At 39.4% G+C, this 26811-nt stretch overlaps 2 protein-coding genes across 2 annotated transcripts; one reads left to right on the top strand and one right to left on the bottom strand.

Moving 5' to 3' along the window:
- Positions 1–4545: 4545 nt before the first annotated feature.
- On the bottom strand, positions 4546–4887 carry LOC137742989 (uncharacterized). The gene has a single exon (XM_068482915.1). The coding sequence runs from the start codon at positions 4885–4887 to the stop codon at positions 4546–4548; it is 342 nt and encodes a 113-aa protein (XP_068339016.1).
- A 20167-nt stretch (positions 4888–25054) lies between these two features.
- On the top strand, positions 25055–26350 carry LOC137742988 (uncharacterized). Its single transcript, XM_068482914.1, has one exon. It carries the CDS (start codon positions 25055–25057, stop codon positions 26348–26350), a length of 1296 nt encoding a protein of 431 aa, XP_068339015.1.
- Positions 26351–26811: the final 461 nt, after the last annotated feature.

Below are 26811 nucleotides of genomic sequence, written 5' to 3'. Positions count from 1 at the left end.
TGTTCACTCAATAAAACTCAAAATTTCACTACTCAATAGAGGGTTAACATCCTATGGTACTTAGGGGTTCCAAAAAGTCACTTTAAAACACTTTTAACAAGACGACCATGAACCCAAAAAATCCACCCTTCGGATTTGGCCGAATTTCCCCATAAACATGGCACCAAATTTTACTCCAAAATTCATGCTCATATGAACTACATCTACAACATTTCAGATGGCAAATTTTCAAGAAAAATTTACATTCAAAGAAGCAAGAATAAAGCTTGTAACAATTACAACATTCAAATCAAAGACTATGAACTACAAAACCCGAAAGGATTCACCAACTACTAGACCTAGGCTCTAATACCACTTGAAGGAAAAATTTGTGAAAATAAGTTCATTTGAGCAACATCTGTGCATGCAATTACCAATTAAAGGTGGAATCATGCTTGTATGCACTCAAAAACAAAACTTTACCCATGAAATTCAAGGCCTGGTTGTTGTGGTGAACCGTGACTTAACTCAAATCTTAAAGAAAAGATTTAAGAAACTTTTATACCTTTGAAGCACCTCTTTGCTTAGCAAAGCATATTCACCCATGTAATGGCCTTCTTTCCTTAGTCTCCTTGCTCCTTGGCTCCATGGATGTGGATGGAGGAACTTTGCTTCTTGGCTCCATGACTTTTTGGATATGGATGAAGGAATGGATTCTCCAAGTTCCCACAAAAGGGAACCTCTAAGTTTCCACACTAAGGAGAGCATTGAGGAAGATATGAGTGACCTAGGAAGAAATGGATGCTAGTCCTTTCTTCCTAGGGTGGCCGGCCTCTTAAGAGGAAAGAAAGCCTTTTTGGGTTTTTCTCTTCTCTCTAGAAAACCCCTTATGAGGGAATGGGTTATAATTTCCTTTCTATAGCCACTTACATTGAGTGGCATAATTGAAATTAAAATCAATTCTCCCTCACACTCTCTATGGCCGACCATGTGGGTTCATTGGGCTTTCATGCCCTTTGTGTTTTCAAGTTGTCATACAACTTGAGTTATTGGACTTGACATTCAAAGCCCATTGGGCGTTGAGGCCCTAAACGAACCTGAGGTCTAAAACAAACTTATTCGTTTGATTAATTAACATATTAATTAATCATAGCCATAAATAATTAAACCATTTAATTATTCTTACTCATCTCCATTGTTTCTTCAATCTCTACCTTACACAGTGGACGATCTGTTAAGTTCCTTTTAGCAAGGCAGTGGGCAATTAAAACTCTTCAAATTGATTGTGAATTGAAACTTGCTTTTCAATTCTCCTTTTAGTGATTATACACCTTTAGGGCTTCCACAAACCATGAGTGACACCTAGCAGTATGTCATGGCTACCCAAGCTAATTAGAAGAGGTGGAGAACCTATTCAATTTGGGATTACAATGCAATACGGTTTTTCTCTAATACAATACTCTTGACCACATTGTTTGATTTGATAATTTATTCATGTCTACTATCCTATGTGATTTTCTTATTTATATAATTACCTTGAATGTGATTTGGAATGAATTCCTAAATCTCATTCATACTTTGGCCAAAGATTCTTAATCATATCATAGAGTATTCTCCCTCAAATGGTTTGAAGTTTAGAGATCCCTTGTTGTGCATTCACTTGCCTCCATGGCTAAGTGGCTTAACCTCAACTATGCCATGGACACTTTTTGACAAAGTGACTTTGACATTGTAAAAGATCAAGGACCTAACCATAGGTCAATTATGATGCCTCAGGTCAAAGGACTACTTTCCATTATCCTAACCATGAGTTTTCATGTGACCTGAGTATGAGAACTCCTTGTTGATCGCATTAAGTAGACTCATTCTCTATTGAGCACCTTCATGCTTATCTTGGTGTCAGTCACACAAATGACTCGAGACCAGTCACTCTCTCTAAAAAAAATACATAACACCTACTGATCTTAACGGACTGTCAATACCTAATTGGCAATCCTATGATCAGGAACGTTTAGGATATTTATACGAAAAAGAATGGTCTCATGAATCTAACTTCTTTAGATCACATTCTCCCAATTACATATTCCTTGGACTAATCGTTTAAGCATATAGCATTTATATGAGATGGCTTTAAACAATAATCTTTGCCCTTTATATTAAACTAAATTAGTTTAACATATGAATTTTCCGTAAAGTATCATCATATGATTGGCTTTAGGGCACATTTCTTACACCAGGAAGGGAAATCAAATCCCGTGTAGTTCTGATTGTACCTTTCTCTATTTGATTTAAGTGCATCTGCTGGGAGGGGGGGAGGAAGGAGGTCTATCTCAAAGTGATGAGTATTCGATTTCTTGTGATCCGTTCTTTCATGTTTTCAGCTTTCAGGGTTCTATGTCCTCCCATAGATGATGTGATCTAAAATAGCACACAAACTTAAACATTTTTTATGTAGTTGTATTATGAATAAGTAGGGATCATTATAGGCCGGGGATTAGAAGGGATGCTAATCTACTCAATTTTAAACTCTAAAACACTAAACTAGACTTAAAAACAAAAAACTAGACTCTAATGACTCAAAACAGCACAAAACAAGCAAATTGACTCAAAACAGAAACTAAGGGTGACTTTGGACGAATTTTTACTTAACTTGACTCAAAACTCTAATAAAAATAGATTTAAACATGTCCTAGCTAAGTAAACACGAAATATTAAAGGGGGGTTGGTTTTTGACGAATTTAAAACTTAAACAAACAAATTACGGAAACTAAATAAAGAATACAAATTTGGAATGAATTGATGGGTGATAGGCTAGCTAGAGGGTCATTCTCCACACATGATACATATGCATACAAATCGATTTTCAATTATTATTCCAAAAAATCATGAATGACAATGCCCCAAATTAATCGTGAACTGCACAAATTAACTCTTAGATTTTCCTAATTTCATTGAATTGGACTCAGTGACGCAATCAAATTATTCTTTTCAAGTTCCCTATATGAACAACATGATAGAGATACATATGAAAGATCATTAAGTTTTATGAAAATTATAAGCATTGACATGACATTCGTAACTATGAAAAGCATGATATTCCTGCCATGGATTTACTTAACACAATCATGACTAGTGACTTCCTTTACTTATAAATATAAGTTCATAACGATTAAGTGAAATTCCCTTATATTCTAGCATCAAATTCATACATGCAAACTAAGTATGCATTCTTAATCAACATACAAGCATAAGTTATCAATCAAACAAATAAGTAAATCACATTCATGTTTTACGAAACAATAACTGGAGGAAATCAATTCATATCACATATATTTTCATGGCTTTGAATTCTCCTCTAGCTAAAACGAGTTTAGCTCCTCATGTTCACAATTAAACAAGTATAATTAAATTTAAACATTGAAAACAGAAGATTTAATACACCTAGAAATGTTCCAGCAATCCAAAAAGTCTTGAATGGCAGGTACGACTCCAAGCTATCCTCTCCTTCCTTGCAAAGTTGTGGCACAAAGGTGTTTGTCTCTGAAATTAGGTTATGGTGTGTGGTGGATGGGGTGGTGTCCTTTTTTGGCGCGGCAAAAAGCATATATGTAAAGGGAGAAACCCTAATTAATTTTGGAGAAGGATTTGCAATCCAAATCCACAAGGAAAATGGCGGATTGGGCTAAGATAAAATAAGGTAGTTTGGCTCATGTTCCTCCTTTCTTGCTGAGCTCTAAATCTTCTTTGTCTTGAATTAAGTCTTCCATCTCTCTACCATAATCTTAGCCCTTCTTGAACTTCAAATTCGTCCATCCACCTTACTCCATGCATGTGCTATCCATTCCAAGCCCAAAACTGATCTAAAATGCTCCAAATTGCCTTTTCTTGCCACTTTTGCCAATTGAACCTACAAACACACGAAAATAGCTTAAAACACTCAAATAAATATAAACTAACTGAATAAATACAAGGAAATAAGCTAACAAAGTCACACAAATATGCTCCTATCAGTAGATGCATTTTTATGTTAAGAGTGGGCTTCTTTGTCGGGCATTGATCTTCATCATAGGTATGCTTGTCTAACTTGTCTCTGTCTTTGTGTTCGACCGAGCCCTTTTTCCTTCCTTTGTCCTTGACGTTCAGCACTATCCTTGATCTAGTAGTTCTTCAATATAATCCCTCAACATGTGGTAGTTCCTAGTAGCGTGACCGGTGCTTTTGTGGAATGAGCAATAGTCATTTGGTTCTTCATTGCTAGATGCTCGGGAATGGCTTTGGGTGCCGAAGGCATGGTTTGTCTTTTATGCTATGAAGGAATGTTGTTGATGGTGTTATTCAGAGCAGTGTACTAGTTCAACTTGGGTAGGGCTTATTTGTCTCGACGACTTTCTCTTCCAGTTTCACGTAAGAAAAAGGGAGGAGTGTCCTTGTCGTTCATTCTTCTATCAATCCTCTTAGCATAGTCATGTTCGGTGGTTATCTTAATAGTTTTGTCATCCTAATTCTTGAGATCGTCTACGATATCAAAACATTATGCCAGAGTGGGGTAGTCATACTTTCTTTAATTCAGCTTCTGGAAAGGGGTGAATAGACGTAAAGGCGTTGCTTGAACGCCATGGTAGGCAATCGATCATCTGGCTCCTCTACTTCTGCCAACTGCACACAGAAGTGCCTCAGATAAGTTATAAGGCCTTTGTCTCTAGATTGAGGAGCCATTCTGCATATGGCCTTGTGGCGTTTGCGTATATCGCGATACATCGAGTAAGTGTTGGTGAAGATGTTAGCCAGACTTTCAAAGCAATCAATGGATCTAGCTGATAACTCTGAGTACCACTTCATCACTAGTCCGTCCAAGGTGGACGGGAACACCTTACATATCCAAGCATCATTGTTGCTATACAATGCCATGTGCATTCTGATAGTGCATAATATAGTAGTTCGGGTTAAAATCACCACAAAATGAGTTGAACTGCGGCTGGGAGAACTTTTTCAGTAGGGGTATGGCTTTGATAGTCTTTGAAAGTGGGGTCATGATCTGGAGCGTTGGCCTGCTAGGGATGCGAGAAAGGTCATCTTGACCAAGCCTTTAGAGGTTTTCTTGTTCAGGGCAAGTCGTTGTTCTTGCTTTGAAGATACGGGCAAGTCCAACCTCAGGCTACGGGGCTCCATTTTAGTGCCTCTATCGCGTTCAGAGGAGGAGAATCTTGTGGGGCTCGAAGCTTGCTTGCAGAAGCCACATTGGCGACCTGCCCGTCGTGCAAGGGACCCTTACTTGGACTACTGATGTTTGCTAAAATTGGGACAACGGGTGACCCTATAGGTTCTCTTTTAGGGGCTATGGTACTTATGTTCCCGTACCAGAAAATAGGAATCTGAGCTTGGGGGCAGTTCCACTCGAATTGTCCATTTCTCTTTGTCATATGTCATTAATTATTTATATTAATTATGTTTCACTCTCGCTTATTTTCCTTTAATATGATCTACTTGATCTCTTTCTCTTTTGTTTGCAATATTCTCTTTGCATTTTGTCTCTTCGTCATCTCCGAGTCTCTTGCAGTCTCATGACTTTTGTTGAAATTCTTCAAGAACTCGTTTCTCAAAAGCTTGATAGCCTCTGCTGGGGAATTCCCGCCTCCTTGGAACACTGCTGCATTTCTATTTTTCCATACCTCCGACACCGAAAATAAAAAAACTGCAGCAATTTATTCTTATTTTCTCTACCGCACAATTTCTGTGTGATTTATTCCCAACCCCGCAGGAAGCCCTCCCGCGTAGCCGTGCTACAGTCCAACTGCAGCAAGCTTCCAAACCAGAAAGCCTGTACAAACGGGCAGTGGAAGAACAGATGATTTTGAAACCATCAAGGGTTGTGAAACTTGAAAAGTAACCAGAACAACATATATATAGTATCTAAGCTGCGTATTTTTCTCAATTATTTGATTGCTTCAATTCAGTGGAATATATGAACATCAGTCTGGAGAGAATTTTCTGAATAGAAGAGCATATGAGGATCGACATATAAGAGGGCAAAAAGGAAGGTGAGTATGAAAGAATCAAAACACAATTAACTATTGAAGAGAGAGAATTAAAGTCATAATTAAAAAGTTTCTGATTTAATTTCTATTGTATATATTTTTTAAATACTTAAAGAAAATTAATCGCCATGACATCTTGACCATTAGAAGTGGGCTAATCTAACGGTCTAAAACTTGCGTCATATCTTGTGTAAAAAATATGGTGTCAGGGATTCGCCCCCTATAACAGTTAAAAACAATAATAGAGTAATATTATTCTTCACATAGTCCTAGCTAAGAAATAAAGGAAAATTAATGAAAAAATATTGAAAACTTTGAGTTTTAATCAAAAGGACAAAAAGATGTTGTAAGTGAATAGTACCAGGAGTGACTTTTTAGAGTAAAAATGTCATTTTCGTTAAAGGTGAATAGTACCAGGAGTGTTTCGTTAAAACTTCCAAGAAATAAAGGTCATTTTGGTTCCAGTCCTTAGTCAACATAATTGTTAGAATGAAACCTTATTTATCTAAATAGTTTGATCGAGGTCCTTAACACCATTTAAGGGATTTAACTTTTGCATTTCTACATTCAATATCTGTGACATCCCGTCCCGGAAATATCGAAACGCACGTGTGAAATGACTAAATTACCCCTAGTTCATTCTTTGACATTATTGGTTGTTTTGTGTGTTGTGGCATGTGTTGGGCCACACACACCCACATTCACACTTCCTGTCTCTCTCTGTCTCTTTTCCCTGTCTGTCTCTCTCTCCCCCGAGCTCCCATTTCCACTGTAAACGTACGGACAAACACCAAACTCACCCAAACCATCACAGATCGAGGAAACCAAGGACACCATTGAACTCGTGAGGTCAAGGCGAGCACAGCCATACCATTTTCAGGTGAGAAATCCTTCGTTTTCACGTCGATTCGAAGTGGTCCGACTTGGGTACTATTCATGCAAGATTAATCTAGTATGTTTTTGGGTTTTTGAAGCTCATAGGTGTCTTAGTGAGGTCCCAAGGAGCCTCGGAGTGCTTCGTTGGACGAATTTGGACGTCGGGATTCAAGGTAGGTGCACAGGCTTGTCGTACAGACCACTTTAGGTGGTTCCGACTCGTAGGTGACCCGCGATTATTCGCCCAGTCTTCACGTGATCGTAGCACTTATTTACACCCAGGCCTATCGTACAGACCACTTTAGGTGGTTCCGACTCGTGGGCAGGTTTAGACATTGAGATTGAGATTTGAGCTCTAGATGCAGTCGTACAGGTCACGTTAGGTGACTCCGACTGCCAGATTATATGATATTGATATGTTTACACCTGGGCACTTGCATATCGTTATGAGATTTCGGCATGGCATAGTATCGAATATGATTGACATACCTCTGAGCACATTTGGCATATGTTTTATGTGTATATATTTCCTGGGAAGTATACAGGTTTTACGGCGAGGGTTTAGAAAGTATTTTATAAATGGTTTTCGAAAGCTTTGTTTTTGCCCACTCACGCTTTTGTTTTGCGCCCCTCCAGGTTCTAGTTGAGTAGCAGTTCCGGTGGTTTCCCAGAGGGCTTTTCCGGCACTTCTGACAGACACCTATCATTGTAGGGTCACCTTCGGGTGAACTATTGTCGCATATTTTCTTTTGGACTGCTATAGTCTTGCTCTAAATTTCTATCTCACTTACTAGGTTTAGTACTTTGTATGCTAGTTTTAATTATTCGTACTTTTATTTTACTACTCTATTAGTCTGTGTTGCGCCCTCCCCGATGTCGCTCAGTTGGGGGAAGTTTTTGCTACAGCCCTTCAGTCTGTGTTGCGCCCTCCCCAGAGGACTCCTCTGGAGACTATGTACAATCTGAAGTTGGATAAATTTAAAGGTAGTGAGGGGCACGAGGGCGCAGAGCGCTGGCTAGAACACATAGAGAAGACTTTCCGTGTGCTGCATAATCAGGGGAACTTGCCTATGGAGAGGTGGGTCGAGACGACCTCATGGTTTCTAGATACAGAGACGGCAGCTTGGTAGGAGCATGAGCTTCGTAGGTTGACTCCAGATCAGAGGACTGATTGGAATGTTTTTACGGATTTGTTCAAGAGAAGGTATGTGCCCCCTGAGTACATTGACCGTAAGAAGCAGGAGTTTACCGAGCTAAAACAGCGGAAGATGTCGGCGAATGAGTACTACCGCAAGTTTACGGACTTGTCTCGTTACCATCCTGATGTCGCTGGTAATCCGGCGGAGATGCTTCGTCTTTTCCGTTTGGGCACCAGGAAGAAGTGGCGTTCTATGGCGACTACTGTCCACAGCGAGACTTACCAGAACTTCTATGAGATACTGTTGAGGATCGAGGACTCTGAGAATATGTCGAGCGACACTGATGAAGAGAAGGACGGCAACCAGAAGAAAGATGACAAAGGTAAAGGTCAGGCATCGCTCGGGCCCCGTCAGACTCAGAACTTCAAGAGGGGTGGTGCTAGCTCGAGTTCTTCGAGTGGTGGCTTCAGTGCCACTGGACAGGGTCGTGGAGGTAGATTTTCTGGTGGCGCTAGAGGCCAGAGGCAGGGCGATGGTGGTCGAGGCAGAGCCCCTATTTGCCGCAGGTGTAACAACCGGCATTTCGGCGAGTGTAGACGTGGTAGTAGTGGTTGCTTCACGTGTGGACAGATGAGACATAGAGCGGCGAATTGTCCCCAGGGTCAGCAGCAGCAGAAACCGCAGCAGACCTTTATGCCACCACCTGCACCACTCCAGCAGATCCAGGGTCCTAGTAGCTACGGCCAGACGGGTCGCGGTGGTGTTTACCACTATCAGGGTGATGCTGTCCCGTATGCTCCGGGGCAGTATCAGTATCCCCAGGATCCCTATTCCCAGGGTGGCTACCCTCAGTATTCGGGCGGCTATATGCCGTATCCTCCAGCTCCAGCGGGTGGTTCACAGTGGTATTAGGGAGGACAGTATCAGCAGGGTGAGATTGCCACTAGCAGTGCAGGGTCTTCGAGACAGTCGGGTCAGCCCAATCAGGGGCGTGGTGCTCAGGGACGCGGTGTTCAGGCGAGCAGAGGCCGCGGTGGACGTCAGCAGGGACAGGGGCGTCTTCACAATATTTCTCTGTAGGACGCTCAGAACAACCCAGACTTGATTATGGGTACGTTGAACATTCTTGGTTGTTTTGCTAGAGTCTTAATTGATTGTGGAGCTACACATTCCGTAATTTCTCATACATTTGCTCAAGTGATGCAACCTCGCCCCACACCTCTAGGGTACGATTTAGAGTTCGCTATGCCTAGAGGAGAGAGATGTGTTGTAGATTGTGTGTACCCAGGATGTCCAGTGATTGTAGAGGGTGTTGCTTTGTCAGCCGATCTTATCCCGTTAGATATCGTGGACTTTGATGTGATTCTGGGCACGGATTGGTTACACTTCTATCGTGCCAACATTGACTGTTACGGGAAAGTAGTTACATTTCACCGACCTGGACTACCTGTAGTTACTTTCGTGGGTGAGCAGAGTGGGGTGAGACATGGCGTTATTTCGGCGCTGCGAGCGAAAAAGTTGTTATCTAAGGGTTGTCAGGGGTATCTAGCTCATGTGGTGTTAGATGAGGCTGTTTCTAGCGGAGTTGAGGATGTGAGAGTGGTCAGACACTTCCCTGATGTATTTCCCGAGGATTTACCTGGTCTACCCCCAGATCGAGACGTGGAGTTCACTATTGAGTTGCTTCCAGGTACTAATCCTATTTTTTTAACTCCTTATCGTATGGCTCCCGCGGAGTTAAGGGAGTTGAAAGTTCAGTTGCAGGAGTTAGTGGATAAGGGGTTTATTCAGCCTAGTACTTCGCCTTGGGGTGCTCCAGTTTTATTTGTGAGGAAGAAAGATGGAACTCTAAGGCTGTGCATCGACTACAGGCAATTGAATCGGGTGACGATTAAAAACCGTTATCCGTTACCTCGTATCGATGATTTGTTCGATCAGCTGAGAGGTGCTTGTGTGTTCTCTAAGATAGACTTGAGGTCTGGTTACTATCAGCTGAAGATCAGTAGGGATGATGTCCCTAAGACGGTGTTCAAGACTCGTTACGGTCATTACGAGTTTCTGGCTATGCCATTTGGGTTGACGAATGCACCAGCTGCTTTCATGGATTTGATGAATCGGGTGTTCCAGCCTTACCTGGATAGATTTGTTATTGTCTTCATCGACGATATTCTGGTGTATTCTAAGTCGAAGGCGGAGCATGTTCGACATCTTACTTTGGTGTTGAAGAGGTTGAAGGAACACTAGCTATATGCTAACTTTAGCAAGTGCCAGTTCTGGTTAGATCAAGTTGCGTTCTTGGGACACATCATTTCTGCTCAGGGTATTTTGGTGGACCCTCAGAAGGTTGCAGCTGTGGAGAGTTGGGAGCAACCGCGAACCGTCACCGAGGTGAGAAGTTTCCTTGGTTTGGCGGGGTATTATCGGAGATTCGTTAAGGATTTTTCGGTGATTTCCTTGCCACTGACGAGATTAACTAGGAAGGATGTTAAATTTGAGTGGGACGATAGGTGTGAGCAGAGTTTCCAGCAGTTGAAGCATTGTCTCACTCATGCACCTGTTTTGGCACTCCCAGACAATAGTGGTGATTTCGAGGTTTATAGCGATGCTTCCTTGAATGGTCTGGGATGTGTGTTGATGCAGCATGGTAGGGTGATTGCTTATGCTTCGCGGCAATCGAAACCTCATGAGTTGAATTACTCTACACATGATTTGGAGTTGGCTGCTATCATCTTTGCGTTGAAGTTGTGGAGACACTATCTTTACGGAGAGAAGTGCAGGATCTTTACAGATCACAAGAGTCTCCAATATCTTTTTACTCAGAAGGAACTTAATCTTCGTCAGCGGAGGTGGTTGGAATTGCTCAGCGATTACGATTGCACGATTGATTATCATCCTGGTCGTGCGAACGTAGTGGCTGATGCACTTAGCAGGAAGTCACAAGGTCGTATTAATGCGTTGTACGCTAGTCGTGTTCCTCTTTTGGCTGACTTGCGTGCTACGGGAGTGAGGTTAGAAGCAGAAGATCGAGAAGTGGCGTTACTTGCTAATTTTCAGGTTAGGCCGATACTTGTTGATCGGGTGCTTGAAGCTCAAGTAGCTGATCAGGAGACTCAAGAACTAATCCAGGCTCGAGAGCAAGGAAGGAGGCGAGACCTCAGAGTTCGTGACTCGGATGACATGTTGATGCTAGAGAATAGAATGTTCGTGCCTAATAGTGTGGAGTTAAAGAAAGAAATTCTCGATGAAGCACATATCTCGGCTTACGCCATGCACCCAGGAGCTACTAAAATGTATCATACCATTCGACCATTTTACTATTGGCCGGGTATGAAGAGGGAGATAGCCGAGTATGTGAGCAGGTGTGCGGTTTGTCAGCAAGTTAAAGCAGAGAGGAAGAAGCCGTTTGGGTTGTTGCAGCCGCTTCCCGTTCCAGAGTGGAAATGGGAAAATATCACTATGGATTTTGTGTACAAGTTGCCGCGTACACAAAATGGCTTTGACGGCATTTGGGTGATCGTTGATCGGCTCACTAAATCGGCACATTTTATTCCAGTGAGGGAGAAGTATTCCTTGAGCCGGTTGGCGGAATTGTTTATCTCAAAGGTTGTGAAGTACCATGGTGTCCCTGTGAGTATTGTCTCGGATCGTGATCCACGATTCACATCGAAGTTTTGGGTGGCTTTTCAGGAAGCTTTGGGCACGAGACTACTTTACAGTACAACATATCATCCATAGACAAACGGACAGTCAGAGAGAACTATTCAGACTTTGGAAGATATGTTGCGAGCTTCGGTGTTGCAGTTTGGTGATGCTTGGCACCAGCGGTTAGATTTGATGGAATTTGCCTACAACAACAGTTTTCATTCGAGTATTGGCATGGCGCCATTTGAGGCCTTGTATGGCAGATCTTGTCGCACACCGTTGTGTTGGTCAGAGGTTGGAGAAAGAGTTTTAGTGGGTCCGGAGATTGTCGAAGAGACTACTCAGAATGTTCAGGTGATTAAGTCTAACCTGAAAGCAGCTCAGGACAGGCAAAAGAGTCTAGCGGATCGGCATGCTACGGACAGAGTGTATGAAGTCGGAGACTGGGTATTTTTGAAGCTTTCACCGTGGAGAGGTGTAGTGCGTTTTGGAAAGAAGGGGAAGTTGAGTCCCAGATACATTGGACCATACATGGTCACAGAACGAGTTGGTGAGGTAGCTTACAGGTTGGAGTTGCCTCCAGAGTTGGCTAGAGTGCATAACGTTTTTCACGTGTCTATGCTCCGACATTTGTTGCTGATCCATCTCACGTGATACCTCCTCAGCCGTTAGAGATTAATCCGGATTTGACGTATGACGAGGAACCGGTAATGATCATCGATTAGAAAGAGAAGGTTCTGAGGAACAAGACGGTGAACTTAGTGAAAGTTTTGTGGAGGAATCATTCAGTCGAGGAAGCTACTTGGGAGACAGAAGATCGGATGAGGGATTTGTATCCTCGGTTGTTCTTTGACTACTAGGGGTCGTTGCTTGGTTGTTTTGAATTTCGAAACGAAATTCTATTAAGGTGGGAAGGTTGTGACATCCCGTCCCGGAAATATCGAAACGCACGTGTGAAATGACTAAATTACCCCTAGTTCGTTCTTTGACATTATTGGTTGTTTTGTGTGTTGTGGCATGTGCTGGGCCACACACACCCACATTCACACTTCCTGTCTCTCTCTGTCTCTTTTCCCTGTCTGTCTCTCTCACCCCCGAGCTCCCATTTCCACTGTAAATGTACGGATAAACACCAAACTCACCCAAACCATCACAGATCGAGGAAACCAAGGACACCATTGAACTCGTGAGGTCGAGGCGAGCATAGCCATACCATTTTCAGGTGAGAAATCCTTCGTTTTCACGTCGATTCGAAGTGGTCCGACTTGGGTACTATTCATGCAAGATTAATCTAGTATGTTTTTGGGTTTTTGAAGCTCATAGGTGTCTTAGTGAGGTCCCAAGGAGCCTCAGAGTGCTTCGTTGGACGAATTTGGACGCCGGGATCGTCCTGCTCGAAGTTGGCCGGTTTTGGTTGTTTGCTCAGGTAAGATCGCGTAAGTTTTAACCCTTAAAACTTGTTGGGACGTGTTCTACTAGTTTAGGGCTTCATTTGGGTGTTAAAATCTTGAAAAACGGTTGAGAAATGAGCGAGAAAACCCAAGTTGCAGGTTTTCCCAGTTTTCCGGTGACCGGAGTCCGGCGAGGGTAGGCCGGAGAAGAAACAAGAATATTCCGTTAAGTTTAACGGAATATTCCTAACGGCAGTAACGGTATCCGGTTAAGTTTAACGGAATATTCCGGAATTTTAACGGAATATTCCTGACGGCGTCAATTGACACCGTCAGTGTGCATGGCACGTGGCCGCGCGTGGGGGCGCGTAGGTCCGTGCCTATTTTGGCGCGTGGGGGCGCGTGAGAGGTTCAAAAATTATTTTAAAAATACGGTTGTGATCCTGAGGTTGTGTAGAGCACGTTGGTATATTCATTTGTCCATTTTGAGCATTGTATGAGAAGTTATTACGAGAAGTTGGTTATGTTCTTTAAAGTTAACGTTTTTATAGCTATTTCGCATATAGGTGACACGTACCCCGAGGACGAGCGTGCACACGCGAGGCAGGGAGGCTACGACTCTTCCACATACCAGTGAGTGGGCTTTTGTTTTCCGTATATACCTATATACATTTATATTCCCATAAATTGTTTAAAAATGGGTTAATTACGTTATGCCATGCACTTTATTATTATCGTTTATGCATAATTGCATGCATTAGTAGAGGCTTGCATATACATATGCATATTGGGTGCAGTGGACGCACAGGTAAGTGCCAGGTAAGCGTTATTCACGTTTATGTTTCAGAAGTGGTTTGAGATAGTTAGAGAGCTCATAACCTGCACCCCCAGTGTTAGTGCTCCCGCCCGTGGCCAGGGCACAGTCCTTCACGTGATGTTCACCTCCCGCACCTTATGCTCACCTTGGATTCAAGGTAGGTGCACATGCTTGTCGTACAGACCACTTTAGGTGATTCCGACTCGTAGGTGACCCGCGATTATTCGCCCAGTCTTCACATGATCGTAGCACTTATTTACACCCAGGCCTATCGTACAGACCACTTTAGGTGGTTCCGACTCGTGGGCAGGTTTAGACATTGAGATTGAGATTTGAGCTCTAGATGCAGTCGTACAGGTCACGTTAGGTGACTCCGACTGCCAGATTATATGATATTGATATGTTTACACCTGGGCACTTGCATATCGTTATGAGATTTCGGCATGGCATAGTATCGAATATGATTGACATACCTCTGAGCACATTTGGCATATGTTTTATGTGTATATATTTCCTGGGAAGTATACAGGTTTTACGGCGAGGGTTTAGAAAGTATTTTATAAATGGTTTTCGAAAGCTTTGTTTTTGCCCACTCACGCTTTTGTTTTGCGCCCCTCCAGGTTCTAGTTGAGTAGCAGTTCCGGTGGTTTCCCAGAGGGCTTTTCCGGCACTTCTGACAGACACCTATCATTGTAGGGTCACCTTCGGGTGAACTATTGTCGCATATTTTCTTTTGGACTGCTATAGTCTTGCTCTGAATTTGTATCTCACTTACTAGGTTTAGTACTTTGTATGCTAGTTTTAATTATTCGTACTTTTATTTTACTACTCTATTAGCTTCCGCACGTGCACATGGTTACGTCACCTTCGTGTGACGGCCAGCACGCTCCGATCTTGGTCGGGGTGTGTCAATATCTCATAAATTATGAAATTTAAACAAATTCAAATAATATTTTTACAATATAATAATTACTTAAGAATCAATAACAAAGTAATATTGTTCTTCAAATAGTTCTAGCAAAAACAAATAACCCATGTAATTATTAATATATTTTAAGAAATTATTACTATATTTTAAAACATGAAGTAAATACATGCAATTAGCATGGGTACATTGAGCGAAAAAAATATGAGTACATATTAAAATATAAAATTATGGATGCAAATTAAAACTAATAAGAATATTGCACAAACTTATAAATTGGATACAAATTAAAAACATAAATATATATATATAAAAATATACTAAAATGGTAGATTTGGAAATATTTAATAAGATTTTCATTTTTAGAATTAACACACGGTGACATGTAGATAATTTAATGTTCAATAGTGACATAGATAAAAGTCAAAGGACATTGATCAAAAATGAAAAATGAATAAGGTTTCAATTAATGAGAAATGAAAAAGAGGGATGAAAACCTAATTTATCCATGGGACATTTTGATTTTGATCCTTAGTCAACCTAAATGCTAGATGAAACCTTATTTATTTAAATAGTTTGATCAAGGTCCCTAGCATCGTTTAAGGGATTTATCTCCTACATTTATGCATCCAATATCCCACAAATTATGAAATTTAAACAAATTTCAATAATTATTTTATAATATAAAAATTACTTAAGAATGATTAAAAGTAATAATGTTCTTCACATAGTTCTAGCAAAAAAGAAAAGAAAAAGATGTACCTACGTAATTATTAATATATTTTATGAAATTATTAATATGTTTTAAAACATGAATTAAATTAAAAACATTTGGGTACATAATAAAACAGAAAATTATGGATACAAATTAAAGACAATATCGACTGAGCCATTGAACGTTCGAAAGAGTAAGTTTCTATTTTTGTATTTGGCTACTATAAGTTCGAACATGGGTAAGCTAGATACATAGCTTTTGCCAATTTTTCATATGTATTATCAACTATTTTTCCGAACAAGAAATAGGAAAATTGGAATGAAAAGCATCCACTGTCAAATAGATAGGACAAAGGTCTTCTAAACCTTTGATATAGGTCAGGATCCCACTGGAGCACCTTCTACTTCTAATAGGCCATGAACTAGATCAGAATCATTCTCAAGCTTCATAAATTTTGAAGATTGGCAGCTGCCGCACATAGAACAGTTTCGAGCCATCGATTCTTCATATGATCGGGAACCTGAGTTGCTTTTCTCCTTATTCTTCTAGTGCTACTTTGTGCGGGACTACAACTCTGTGAAGCAAGTGAAAACATGCAATAACATCAAAATCATTTAGTTACCTACATGAATACTGTCAACAACAATGTAAATGAATGTTTAGCAGCAAATTACTTCTACATGAATAATTGACGCGCACACATCAACAGTTGAAATTCACTTTTTTCAGTCTTCCTGATTGCCTAAAGAAAATTCTTTTAGCATTTACCGTAAGTCTGGGTATCCTATTACTCAAATTGAGAATAAGTTAATTCATGTTCTCACCTCATCACCATCTTTGGATGTTCCATGTGCCTGCTCTCTTGTAGTTTCTTCCTTGATCCACTTGTTTGCATCACTGAGTGATCGGAATCGCTTTCCAGGTGGAATTTGATGGCAATACTGCAATTTGGACGGCCTGTGTTAATTATTTCCGATGGATTTGGCACATGACATAACAATTTTCAAGACGAATCCATATGAAAATGAAAATTTATCACTAATTAGGGAACCCCTATGATTACTGATCCCTCAGTGTCCCCTGAGTAGTGTTCACTTTTAATAGGCAACATTTCCTATAATTTTCTTAAGAATAGAAAGCAAAACTACGTGTGAATATGTAGTCAAAGCAAATACATGAAACAAGGCATATTTCTTTTTAATAGTATGGAATTAAACAGGTCTAAAATCACTAGATCTGATAAGATTGAGGTAATAAACGTTATTTACGAACTTTATGACTTACTACAAATCAGACAGCAATTTCAGTTTGATTTGATGAACTCTCCGGATGAACAAAGTAATTAACTGTAATTAATCCAAGATATATTAATTTGTTAATGATAGAATTAACCTTGTCTGTTCGGCGGCGGCCTTTGACAGTGGTACGTGCCTTTTCCTCCACAGCCCATCCCTCGGGCAGTCCATAATTTTCTTCAGGAACAAACTTCACCTGAAGCTGCGGTGCTGATACAGCTTGTAGAGGGACAGCATCATATGACACTGCACAAAGCACCCTATCTCCCTCTGCTTGTTCTTCCTTTTGTGCAGGGAGAGATCCAAACTGTTGCTTCATTTTCAGTAACTTGGTGGCTGCAGGGATCAACTGCTCTCTTCTGGATTTGCTAGCAGCTTTGGTGTGAATGATTGAACCTACAGACCTAGACAAATTTAAAGGATGAGTACAAAAGAAAAACAAAATTGAGTTGTCACAGTTTGTATGTAGTCATTGTGGCACGCCCAAGTTGAGAAAGTGTGTAATTGATTTAGATTTGTAGTATCTGGACCAAAATGGTAATCATTAAAGTCACGAGAAAATCAAGTTTGAATTCCCGTAATCTAAATATATTGTTGTACATAAAAAAATTATTTTGGTTCTGGTTTTTTATCAACTAAGTTGTTAAACTAAAATCGTGTTTGTTTAAATATTTTGACTGAAGTCCTTAACATCATTGTAATAATTACTTAATAATCAACAACAGAGTAATATTGTTCTTCACATATATAGTTCTAGCAAACAACAATATACCCACGCAAGTATTAATAGTTTAAAAAATTACTATTAATATATTTTAAATATAAAATAAATACATGTAATTAGCATAAGTACATTCAGCAACAAGTATATGTCGGTGCAAACTAATTTAAAAATATGAATACATATTAAAATTTAAAATTATGGGGTACAAATCAAAGTTAAAAAATAATGGGCATATAAAGAAAGTAAAATACATAGGTAGAAATTAAATCTAAAAAAATATTTGTACAAAATAAAAAAAAATAAAAAATAGAAATATATGAAAAATATTAAAAGGGTATATTTAATATTGATTGAATAAGTTTTTAAAATTTTAAAATTGAAATATACCGACATTTAAATCATTTAATATTCAAATAATGACGTGGTCAAAAGTCAAAGGAGTTTCATAAAAAAATAAAAAATAAACAAAGCTTCATTTAATGAGAAAGAAAGTACTTAATTTAGGGGTGTGATATTCACACTCTTTTTTACTTTTTACCTGCTCATCTAATTTTCAGCCTTCGGATCAGAGGAATTGAAGAAGATCAAATGATAGAAATTAACAAGGAGTTCATAAGTGTATTTTTCTTTCTAATGATAGAAATTTTGGAGTGTGAAACGAAATTTTTAGGGTGTCAATAGTAATTTCCGAAGTAAAAGGAGTTTTTATAGGACTCTTCTCATGACATCCCTCGAAACACCATTTTGGAGTAAAAGTACTTAAAACCATGATTTTGAAGAAAACAAACTCTTGGACCCAACTAGTATTGGAGGCTTTGCACTTAGCGTATGTCCATTAATTAGTTTAAAAAAAAAAAAATCATCTTATACTAATAGAATGAAAAATAATAATCATTTATTTTTCTATATAGGTATATAACATTTTTAATTCATGTAACAACGTCATTAACTTTTTGAAAATGACTTCACTATCCATCTCCAATGCCCCTTAATAGAATAAACTTAACACCTTCAACCTAACTGAATCACTTCCACCTCCACCTCCACCTTTCACCACCTGCCATTTCACCCTCACCACCATCGCCACCACAACCCCCGTCACCCTACAGCCTCACCACCACTGCCACCATTTCCAACACACCCAAATTCTCTATTGTATTTCCCCTCTGATTCTACCACAAAAAATGAAAAATAAAAAACAAAATAGACATCAAACAAGTCCTACATTTTCAATTCATACATTTTTCTTCGTTCTCCCTCATGAAGCAATAATATAAACACGTTCAATGGAAAAATAAAATTGTTGAAAGCAGTTGCAGAAAGCAAAGTAAATATCATTACAATGCACGCTATTAAAATTTTAATTCATAAATTAAAAATAACAAGAAAGAGTGATAATAATATTTTTATTATTGAACATGTACCTCTGGTAAATCATCGATGCGATATTTATATTTATATGCCAAAAAATTGATAACCAGAAGCATCTACAGTTTCGTCTTGCCCGTCATTGGCCTCTAAAATCAGCATCTTTTTTTCAGTGAAAACTAAAACCTAAGGAAAGATATAATTAAACTTCTGGTAAATCTTTGGGTCCTTTAATACATGCAATGGAATTCTCTAGAACTAGTTTTGAAAATAAACAGTGGGTTTAAATCTGTGGGTGGGATTAAGTTAATAGTGGGTTTAAAACTGTGGGCGGGATTAAGTTTTGAAAAATAATTTTAGCACTCCTGTCTTTTACTTAAATACTCATCCCTTTGTTTTTATGTCTTAATTACTCCCTTACTTAGTTTAAAAGAAAAAAAATAGTAATAAGGAACAAAAGAAAGTGTAAAAATCATTTCCGTCTAATCTCTTCAATACCTTTATTTTCCTTTTCCTCCAAACGTTTTTGGAAGTATATCTTGGTCATAAATGGGATGTGGGATCATGATTTTTCAAGATCGGAGTAAGACAGATAGAAATACATGTACTTTAGAAGTTCATTCATGGACTCAACAACTTCGATTGGTTTGCACTCCTAAGAGAAAATAATATATGATCTTAGATATCCTTTTGGATTCTCCCAGTTTAATACGAATTTCATATCCTACCTTTTCCCGAGTAGTATAAATACCCTCATCTAAGGCATAACTCTGGCACGCAATTCACTCTTGCATACTCCTTGCTTATTTTATTGCCACTACTGGAGATTGAATATTGCTTACTAATTTGACCGTCAAAGAGCCTATGCCTAGCATCACACCGTTACATTAGGACAATTCACAGTTGTTTGCTTTCTTATAGTTAGCTGGACTTGTGTAGCCCATCCATCTGTGGCGATACGCAAATTTGATTTCAACAATTAGTACTTTCATTGAGAGCTCCGCAAATTTGATTTCAACACTACTCGGAATTCCTGAATGCTCCGCGATCACATCAAGAAGCTGCTTGATCAGGGATATTCCTGGGAGTACGTGAAACAAAAGGCTTAGAAGGAGGAACCTACTGAAAGTAATGACAGGGTTAAGGCAAACAATTATGAATTCAGCAACAAGGAAGAGGATCAACATGCAACTCTTAATATGCAGCATGCAAAATGCCAAGGATAGCTTCCATCAACAAACCACTCCTGATTTATTCTAATATCTTTGATGTTCTCCGACCGAGATTTAGAAGATGTGCACTCCCATGATGACGCGCTTATGATAAATATTTAGATCACGAATGCGATGGTTAACCAAGTGCTCATATATCATGGATCCGAAGTTAAGATCATCTTTGAAAAAGTAGCAGAGAGGATGAAAATTCTAGATAGTATCAACCAGAGTACGATTACTGTACATACATTCAAGGGTACTCAAGTCTGATCAGTCAAGACAGTTAAGCTAGCAATTGAGGGGGAACCCTATAACATTCTAGTATACTTCCATATCATGGACTATCCGGCTTCACATAAGGCCATCTTGGGCAGAAATTAGCTTGACAAGATGAGAGCAATTCCATCATCATACCACTAGCTACTTTGATATCCTACACGTGATGGAGTAGAAGAGATTAAAGGTGATCATGTCATAGCCCGCTACTGTGCTATGAAAAGCATGATTATGATCTGAAAATGAGAGCGGAGCTCAACAACTTTGAAGGAGACGATCGCATAGGAACTCCAATCACCAAAAGATGGAATATCGCCAATATTTAGCAATACTACTAAGAACCTTTGACCAAACTACTCGTGGTTTGATTTGTTTTTTACATAATAAGGCCATCCATCACGAATTCAACCACAAAGAATTTCAACGTCTTCCTTCTACACGTAGGCATAGAGAAGCGTTTCTAGAGGATGCCTAAGCAAAGGCACCTTTATTAAAGATGAACCTTGATGTAAACACACATTGTATAATGATTTCTTAGAACTACACCCTTGACTTGATTCTCCAAGTTTATAGATATGTATGCAGTTCAATGTGGATTCAATCACACCCCTAACATCCCTATAGTCTCCTGTAATCCATTATGTCGTGTTCCGATTAGCAGCTTGGGAAGCTTAAGCCGTGTTAAGCATGATTGTGTTAGGCGGACTATGGACATTGGGACATGACCTTGTTGTTCATCAGCCTTTAGTGCACTATTCAACTTCTAGAAGGTTTACGCAACCTAAGGGTTATCAATTACATAATCAAACCTGGGCGCGGACCATTCGAAAGAATAATCGGAAGGGCGAATCAATAATCATCTGAGTAGTGGCTCTGACCTCCATCTCCATAGTATGATTAATTCTATCTTAGACGAACGTACTAAGTCAAGTACGTTTTGCGGCTATCTCGTGCTTAAAGCAAGTCCGAATGAGACATGCAGACTAGAAACTCCTTAAATATAATTTTATTCCAGCAAAGCTCTAATTCGCAGAAATAACTTAGCAAAAGTCAATTTACTGTACTATGATCAGAAATACTCAGGTCTGATGCATATAAGTGTTTGATGAAAGGATTCCTATAGTGTTTCTGATTCCATATGCAAGCGACTAAGTCCCTAACACACTTTTTGTTCAAAGTTCATAATGGACATGCAATTCAGACTAAGAAGGAAGCCCCTTCTTTGGTACACGTGGTGGTTATTTAAATCCTCATATGTGGAATTGGGCAAGGTGAAAGAACAAACATATTTGCTATTATTAAAATCCTCATAAATCATGTGAATGAAATTATAATTTGGGTGCTCAGGATAGTGGCCCCTTTTTTTAAAAAAACATATTTTCAATTTGGACACTCATGGCGAATAGCCTTTTTTTTATTTTTTTATGGAATATTGCTTCACCACCTTAAAGTGGTGGTAATGCTTACTACCCTATTATTTACCGTTAGATTAGTTTAAATTTCAATATTGTGCTGTAGATAAATTAAATCAAACTCATTTAAACATAATAAATAGGATGATGAGCATCATTGTTGGGCCAAAAAATATCACCAACAAGCCCAATCATGTTAAAGCCTAATCACTGTGAAAACGTCAACCTAGCTTAAACTCATGCATAAGCGAGAAAACGAAGAGTACACAAATTTGCGATCATAGCACACCAATAAAATAAGGAATTGTTATTAGGACTCCAAAAATCTCATTTGGCACTCCAAACTTTCTATAATTAGAAAGAAAAATACATTTGTAAGGGAGTGTAGAATGAGATTTTTGAAGTGCTAATAACATTTCCCATAAAATAATAGTTAATAAATTGGAAGTTTGTAAAATCACACCAAGATCATGCAAATCACGCATATTTATCGTGTCAAGCTGTATTATGATATTAATACATTTACATTATAATTCGAGTCACACCAAGCATGAGACATGCTTAATGAGCCCAAACCACGTAACGGGGCTTGCTAAGTGTACCGTGTTGTGGATGGTTACGGAATTTTGATGGGCCTATGTGGAATTAGCATTGTGAAAGACTTGGGCTACTTAGGAGCACCAAAAGTTTAAATCCCATATTTTTGGCTTCACGTGGGAATGCTTGAGAGATAACTACTGTATATTTACCCTTTCTCTTACAAACGAACTAAGATATTCAGGAACCAACCAAACCTAAGGCTGAGTTGACCAGGTCACGTTCAGCTTAGAGCCGTGTGCGCCATTAATATAGAGAGAATGAACTTTTTCTTTCCAAATTTACACAAAAAAACGAGGAGTAAAATAAGGAGGAGCATTTCCAAAAAAAAAAAAGAGTCTGGAAACTAGCGCTGAAAGAAGGCGCTTTGGCCAGTATGCTCAACCCAGCTTCACAAGACTAGTAACATTCTTCAACGTTATACCAAAAAGGAACTCCATATAGTTGTACCCATGAAGATAAGAAGGGAAGATTTAGCAGGTTTGGAGGAGGCAAAAAAACAAAAAGATTCCCCCAACAGAACTTGAAGGGATCCCAGCACCCCATAAATGAAAAGAATCATTACAGGCAACAACAACAGAACAACGAGGGGAAGGGAAAGACTAGGGCAAGAACGCACCAAGCAGAGCACACTTTCTCTAAGTGCAGGAAACCCTACTTTTTGAGGGATAAGCTTTTCTTTCATCATGAGCCTTCCCATAAGCTTCCTTAGCTCTTGCCAAACAAATAAACCATGAGAAATCCTAAATTAGCCACTTCAATAACCATAGAACCAAGAACAACCTCTCTGTCTCTCTCTCATTAGCTTTCACACTAACTACACATCGCTCAAGCAAGTCATGATTTATTGTGATTACTCAAACGTTCTTAGTGTTTGTTAGTTTATTAAATCCTCCTCAAAGCCGCTGAAAGCATTCGACTACTGTGAGAAGCACTTCATCCGTGAGGGAAACATCCCACTATTGCAAGAAGAATTCCAACAATCAATTGAAGAGCTTCCATGGACGCGGGAAGAACTTCCACAACCACAGTCGCGAGAAGAACTTCCACAGCCTTAGGAAGAGCTTCAACTACCGTGTGAAGCACCTCAATAGTTGCAAGAACCATTTTAACAACCGTAGCTAGAACTTCAACTAGCACGGAAAACACCTCAGAAGCGCTGGAAGCACTTCATTGGAGCCAAAAACACTTTACATAACACCAAACCAAGCACAAAGAGTTGCTGGATGAACAACAAAACATTCCCTAAGACTTGCTTTTCCTTCGGGATGCTTTGGGTATAGTCCTTGCTAACTCAGAAAAGGAGGACATGAAGGTTTTGGCTCGTCACTTTATAACACAAGCCCATCAAAGCCTTCAACAGAAAAACCCCCAACATAATGGCGACTTTACTAGGGACTAGGCCATTACTCTGGCAGTGGCTTCCTGCCGTCACAAACTTATAATGCACAGATTGCCAAGGTAACCAAAGATAAGAACATCCTCGCTTTAGTTTCATTTTGGTCATTTTTTTTGTCAAATATTGCTTATTATTTTTTCTTTTTGCATGTAGTAGAAGCTCATTCTCATGCAAACAAAATTTTACATGAGAGCCAATAGAGGCTTAGCAAAATCAAATATACATTGTATCGAGGTGATGGAAAGCACTATACTAATGAAAAACTGCAGAGCTAACAACTTGGGGGCTCCATGCCTATATATATTACCAAAGGGCGGAACGAAAGCTTACTTGACAGATGACTGGCAACAAAGTACGGAAATCTCGATCTATGTTTACTTTATACATGAAATAAGAAACAAAAACTTCAATTCTGGAATACTTGAGGTTAGTAAGGAGTACTGGATCATACATTGTAGAACTAAAATTGGAAACTGATCGATGCACGCACACATCTTTGAATTGCAGAAATTAAGGGCGTTTATAAATTCCTCTGGATACAAGATGAACTCAGAGAAATGCTTAAACTGAGAAAACAAACTTAGAATTAACTTGCTTACAAAGACGTAAGAGCCTTGAATAAATAGGCTAAGGAGGAAGGCCTCAATTATTACTGTAGGAATCACGGGATAGTTGTGGCTGTCTTTTTGGTGAATAGGCAGTGAGCTATCTCTGCATTCGGTGGGTGAATAGTGAGTTGTCTCTACTCTCAGTGAGCTACTGTAGATGAACAGTGAGCCGTCTATGCTTTCGGTGAGTGACCGTAGATGAACAGTGAGTTGTCGCTGCTTTCAGTGAATGACTAAGTAGTGACTCTAATTTTTACTCAAAATGATCTTGACTATACTGATAATGTTAAAATGCAGGAAATAAACATGTTGGAATAATGGTAGGCTAGTCAATTTTCCTGTTCAAAGTTAGGCAAGTCAAGCAAGATAGGTAAGTTAGGCAAAATTAGGCTTATGATCTTTTTCTTCCTTATATATATGTTTCATCTTGTAATTGTTTAGATTAAGCAAATATACATCAAAATTCAATATGGTATCAGAGCCAAGTCGGTCAGGGATCGTTCTTGGTAGAGCATTGGTTGTAAAGTCTCTTGAAATTTCGAGTATGCTCTGTGGTTGCAGTTTTGACTGATCTTCCACATCAGAAAAGATTTCTTGAGATTATTGCTGGTGCAATCTTCCACGAGGTCAACCATTCTAGGCATGGCCTCTCATTCAAAATGGGAAAGTCCCAACCACCCGCTCTATCTCCACCACTCGGATCAACCTGGTGCAATCCTCGTACCACAACCATTGGTGGAAGACAACTACAACACATGGGTTCAATCCATGAGTATGGCCTTAACGGTCAAGAACAAACTTGGTTTTGTTGATGGGACGATCAACAAACCAAGTGAGGATAATTTTGAGGAGCTGCAGCAATGGAATCGCTGCAACAACTTGGTCAAGACATGGCTACTAGGCTCCATGTCAAAGGAGATTTTAGGGAGTGTCATCAACTACAAGGATGCTCAACAAATGTGGACCGATCTGCAGGAGAGGTTCTCACATGTGAATATAGTTCAGCTGTTCCATGTTGAGAACGAGATTCATGATTGCGTCCAAAGCAATATGAGTGTAAGTTCTTACTTCACTAAACTTAAAAGTTTATGGGATGAACGTGATACTTTGTGTTCCATTCCAGCATGCAGTTGTGGAACAAAGAATGAGATGAACTCATATGTTGAAACTCAGAAAACCATGAAGTTCCTTATGGGACTGAACGAATCGTATGCTACGGTTCGAAGCAATACTCTTCTTCTCGAACCACTGCCTAGGGTGAACAAGGCATATGCATTGGTCCTTCGACATGAACGCCAGGCAGAGGTTTCCAATGGAAAAAGCACACAACTAGAAACTGCTGTCTTTGCAGTGAAGAATCTGTCGCGAGAACCTACACCTGAAGACAAGGAGATGCGATGTGGAAAGTGCAATAAAACCAATCACTTCACCAAAAATTGTCGTGCACATCTCAAGTGCACTTTTTGCGGATGGAAAGGCCATACCTTCGATTTCTGTCGAAAACGGAAAGCAGCCACAGAGACCGAATCCAATCGTCTCTTTTCTTCAAAGGGCAATCAAGTTTCACAAAGTAACAAGCAAGAGACAGTGCCTAATTTCCCGTTCTCTCAGGAGGACTGCAAGCAAATCCTTCAGATGTTGAACAAGAACAAATCATCATTTGCCAATCAAGTCAGTAATCCTCCTAGTCATGAAGAACTTTCAGGTAAAACCTTCTCTTTTCCATGTAAAGGAACCAGAAGTATTTGGATCCTGGACAGTGGTGCCACGGATCACATAGTTTGCAGTCCTAGTCTCCTTACACACTCACGAGCTGTTGAAAATCATACAGTTGAACTGCCAGATGGTTCCGTTGCCAAAGTCACTCACATGGACAAGTTGTTTTCTCTCATAATCTTATCCTTGAAAATGTCCTATGTGTGCCGTTCTTTAGGTTGAATTTAATATCTATCAGTAAACTAGCCTATGATTCCTTATATGTCACCATTTTCTTCACCCAATTTTGTGTCATTTGATGCGAGATTTATACGCACACAAATTAAACCCTCTTTTTGTCAAATTGTAGTGAAGTGTATAAGTAGGGATCGTTCTGGACCGGGGATTAGGAGGGATTGTTAATCACTTGGATTTGACATAAAAACGTAAAAACACAATATAAAACACTATTTAATGCTCGAAGAAAGCAAAACTAAAAATAAGAAAGATTAAGACTAAGACTTCAACGAAATAGGGGGGAATTGGATTTGGACGAATTTAAACTAAAATGGATACTTGGAAACAAAACAAATTGTAAATATGGATTTGACGGAAATGAATGGATGGGAAGCTAGCTAAGGGGTTCATCTCTATACATGTTATACTTGCATACAAAACGATTTCTAATTGCTTTTCAATAAACC

This window comes from Pyrus communis, chromosome 8 (assembly GCF_963583255.1).
Source record: "Pyrus communis chromosome 8, drPyrComm1.1, whole genome shotgun sequence".
In the NCBI taxonomy this organism is placed as follows: domain Eukaryota; kingdom Viridiplantae; phylum Streptophyta; class Magnoliopsida; order Rosales; family Rosaceae; genus Pyrus; species Pyrus communis.
This window is presented reverse-complemented; position numbering and strand designations above follow the sequence as displayed.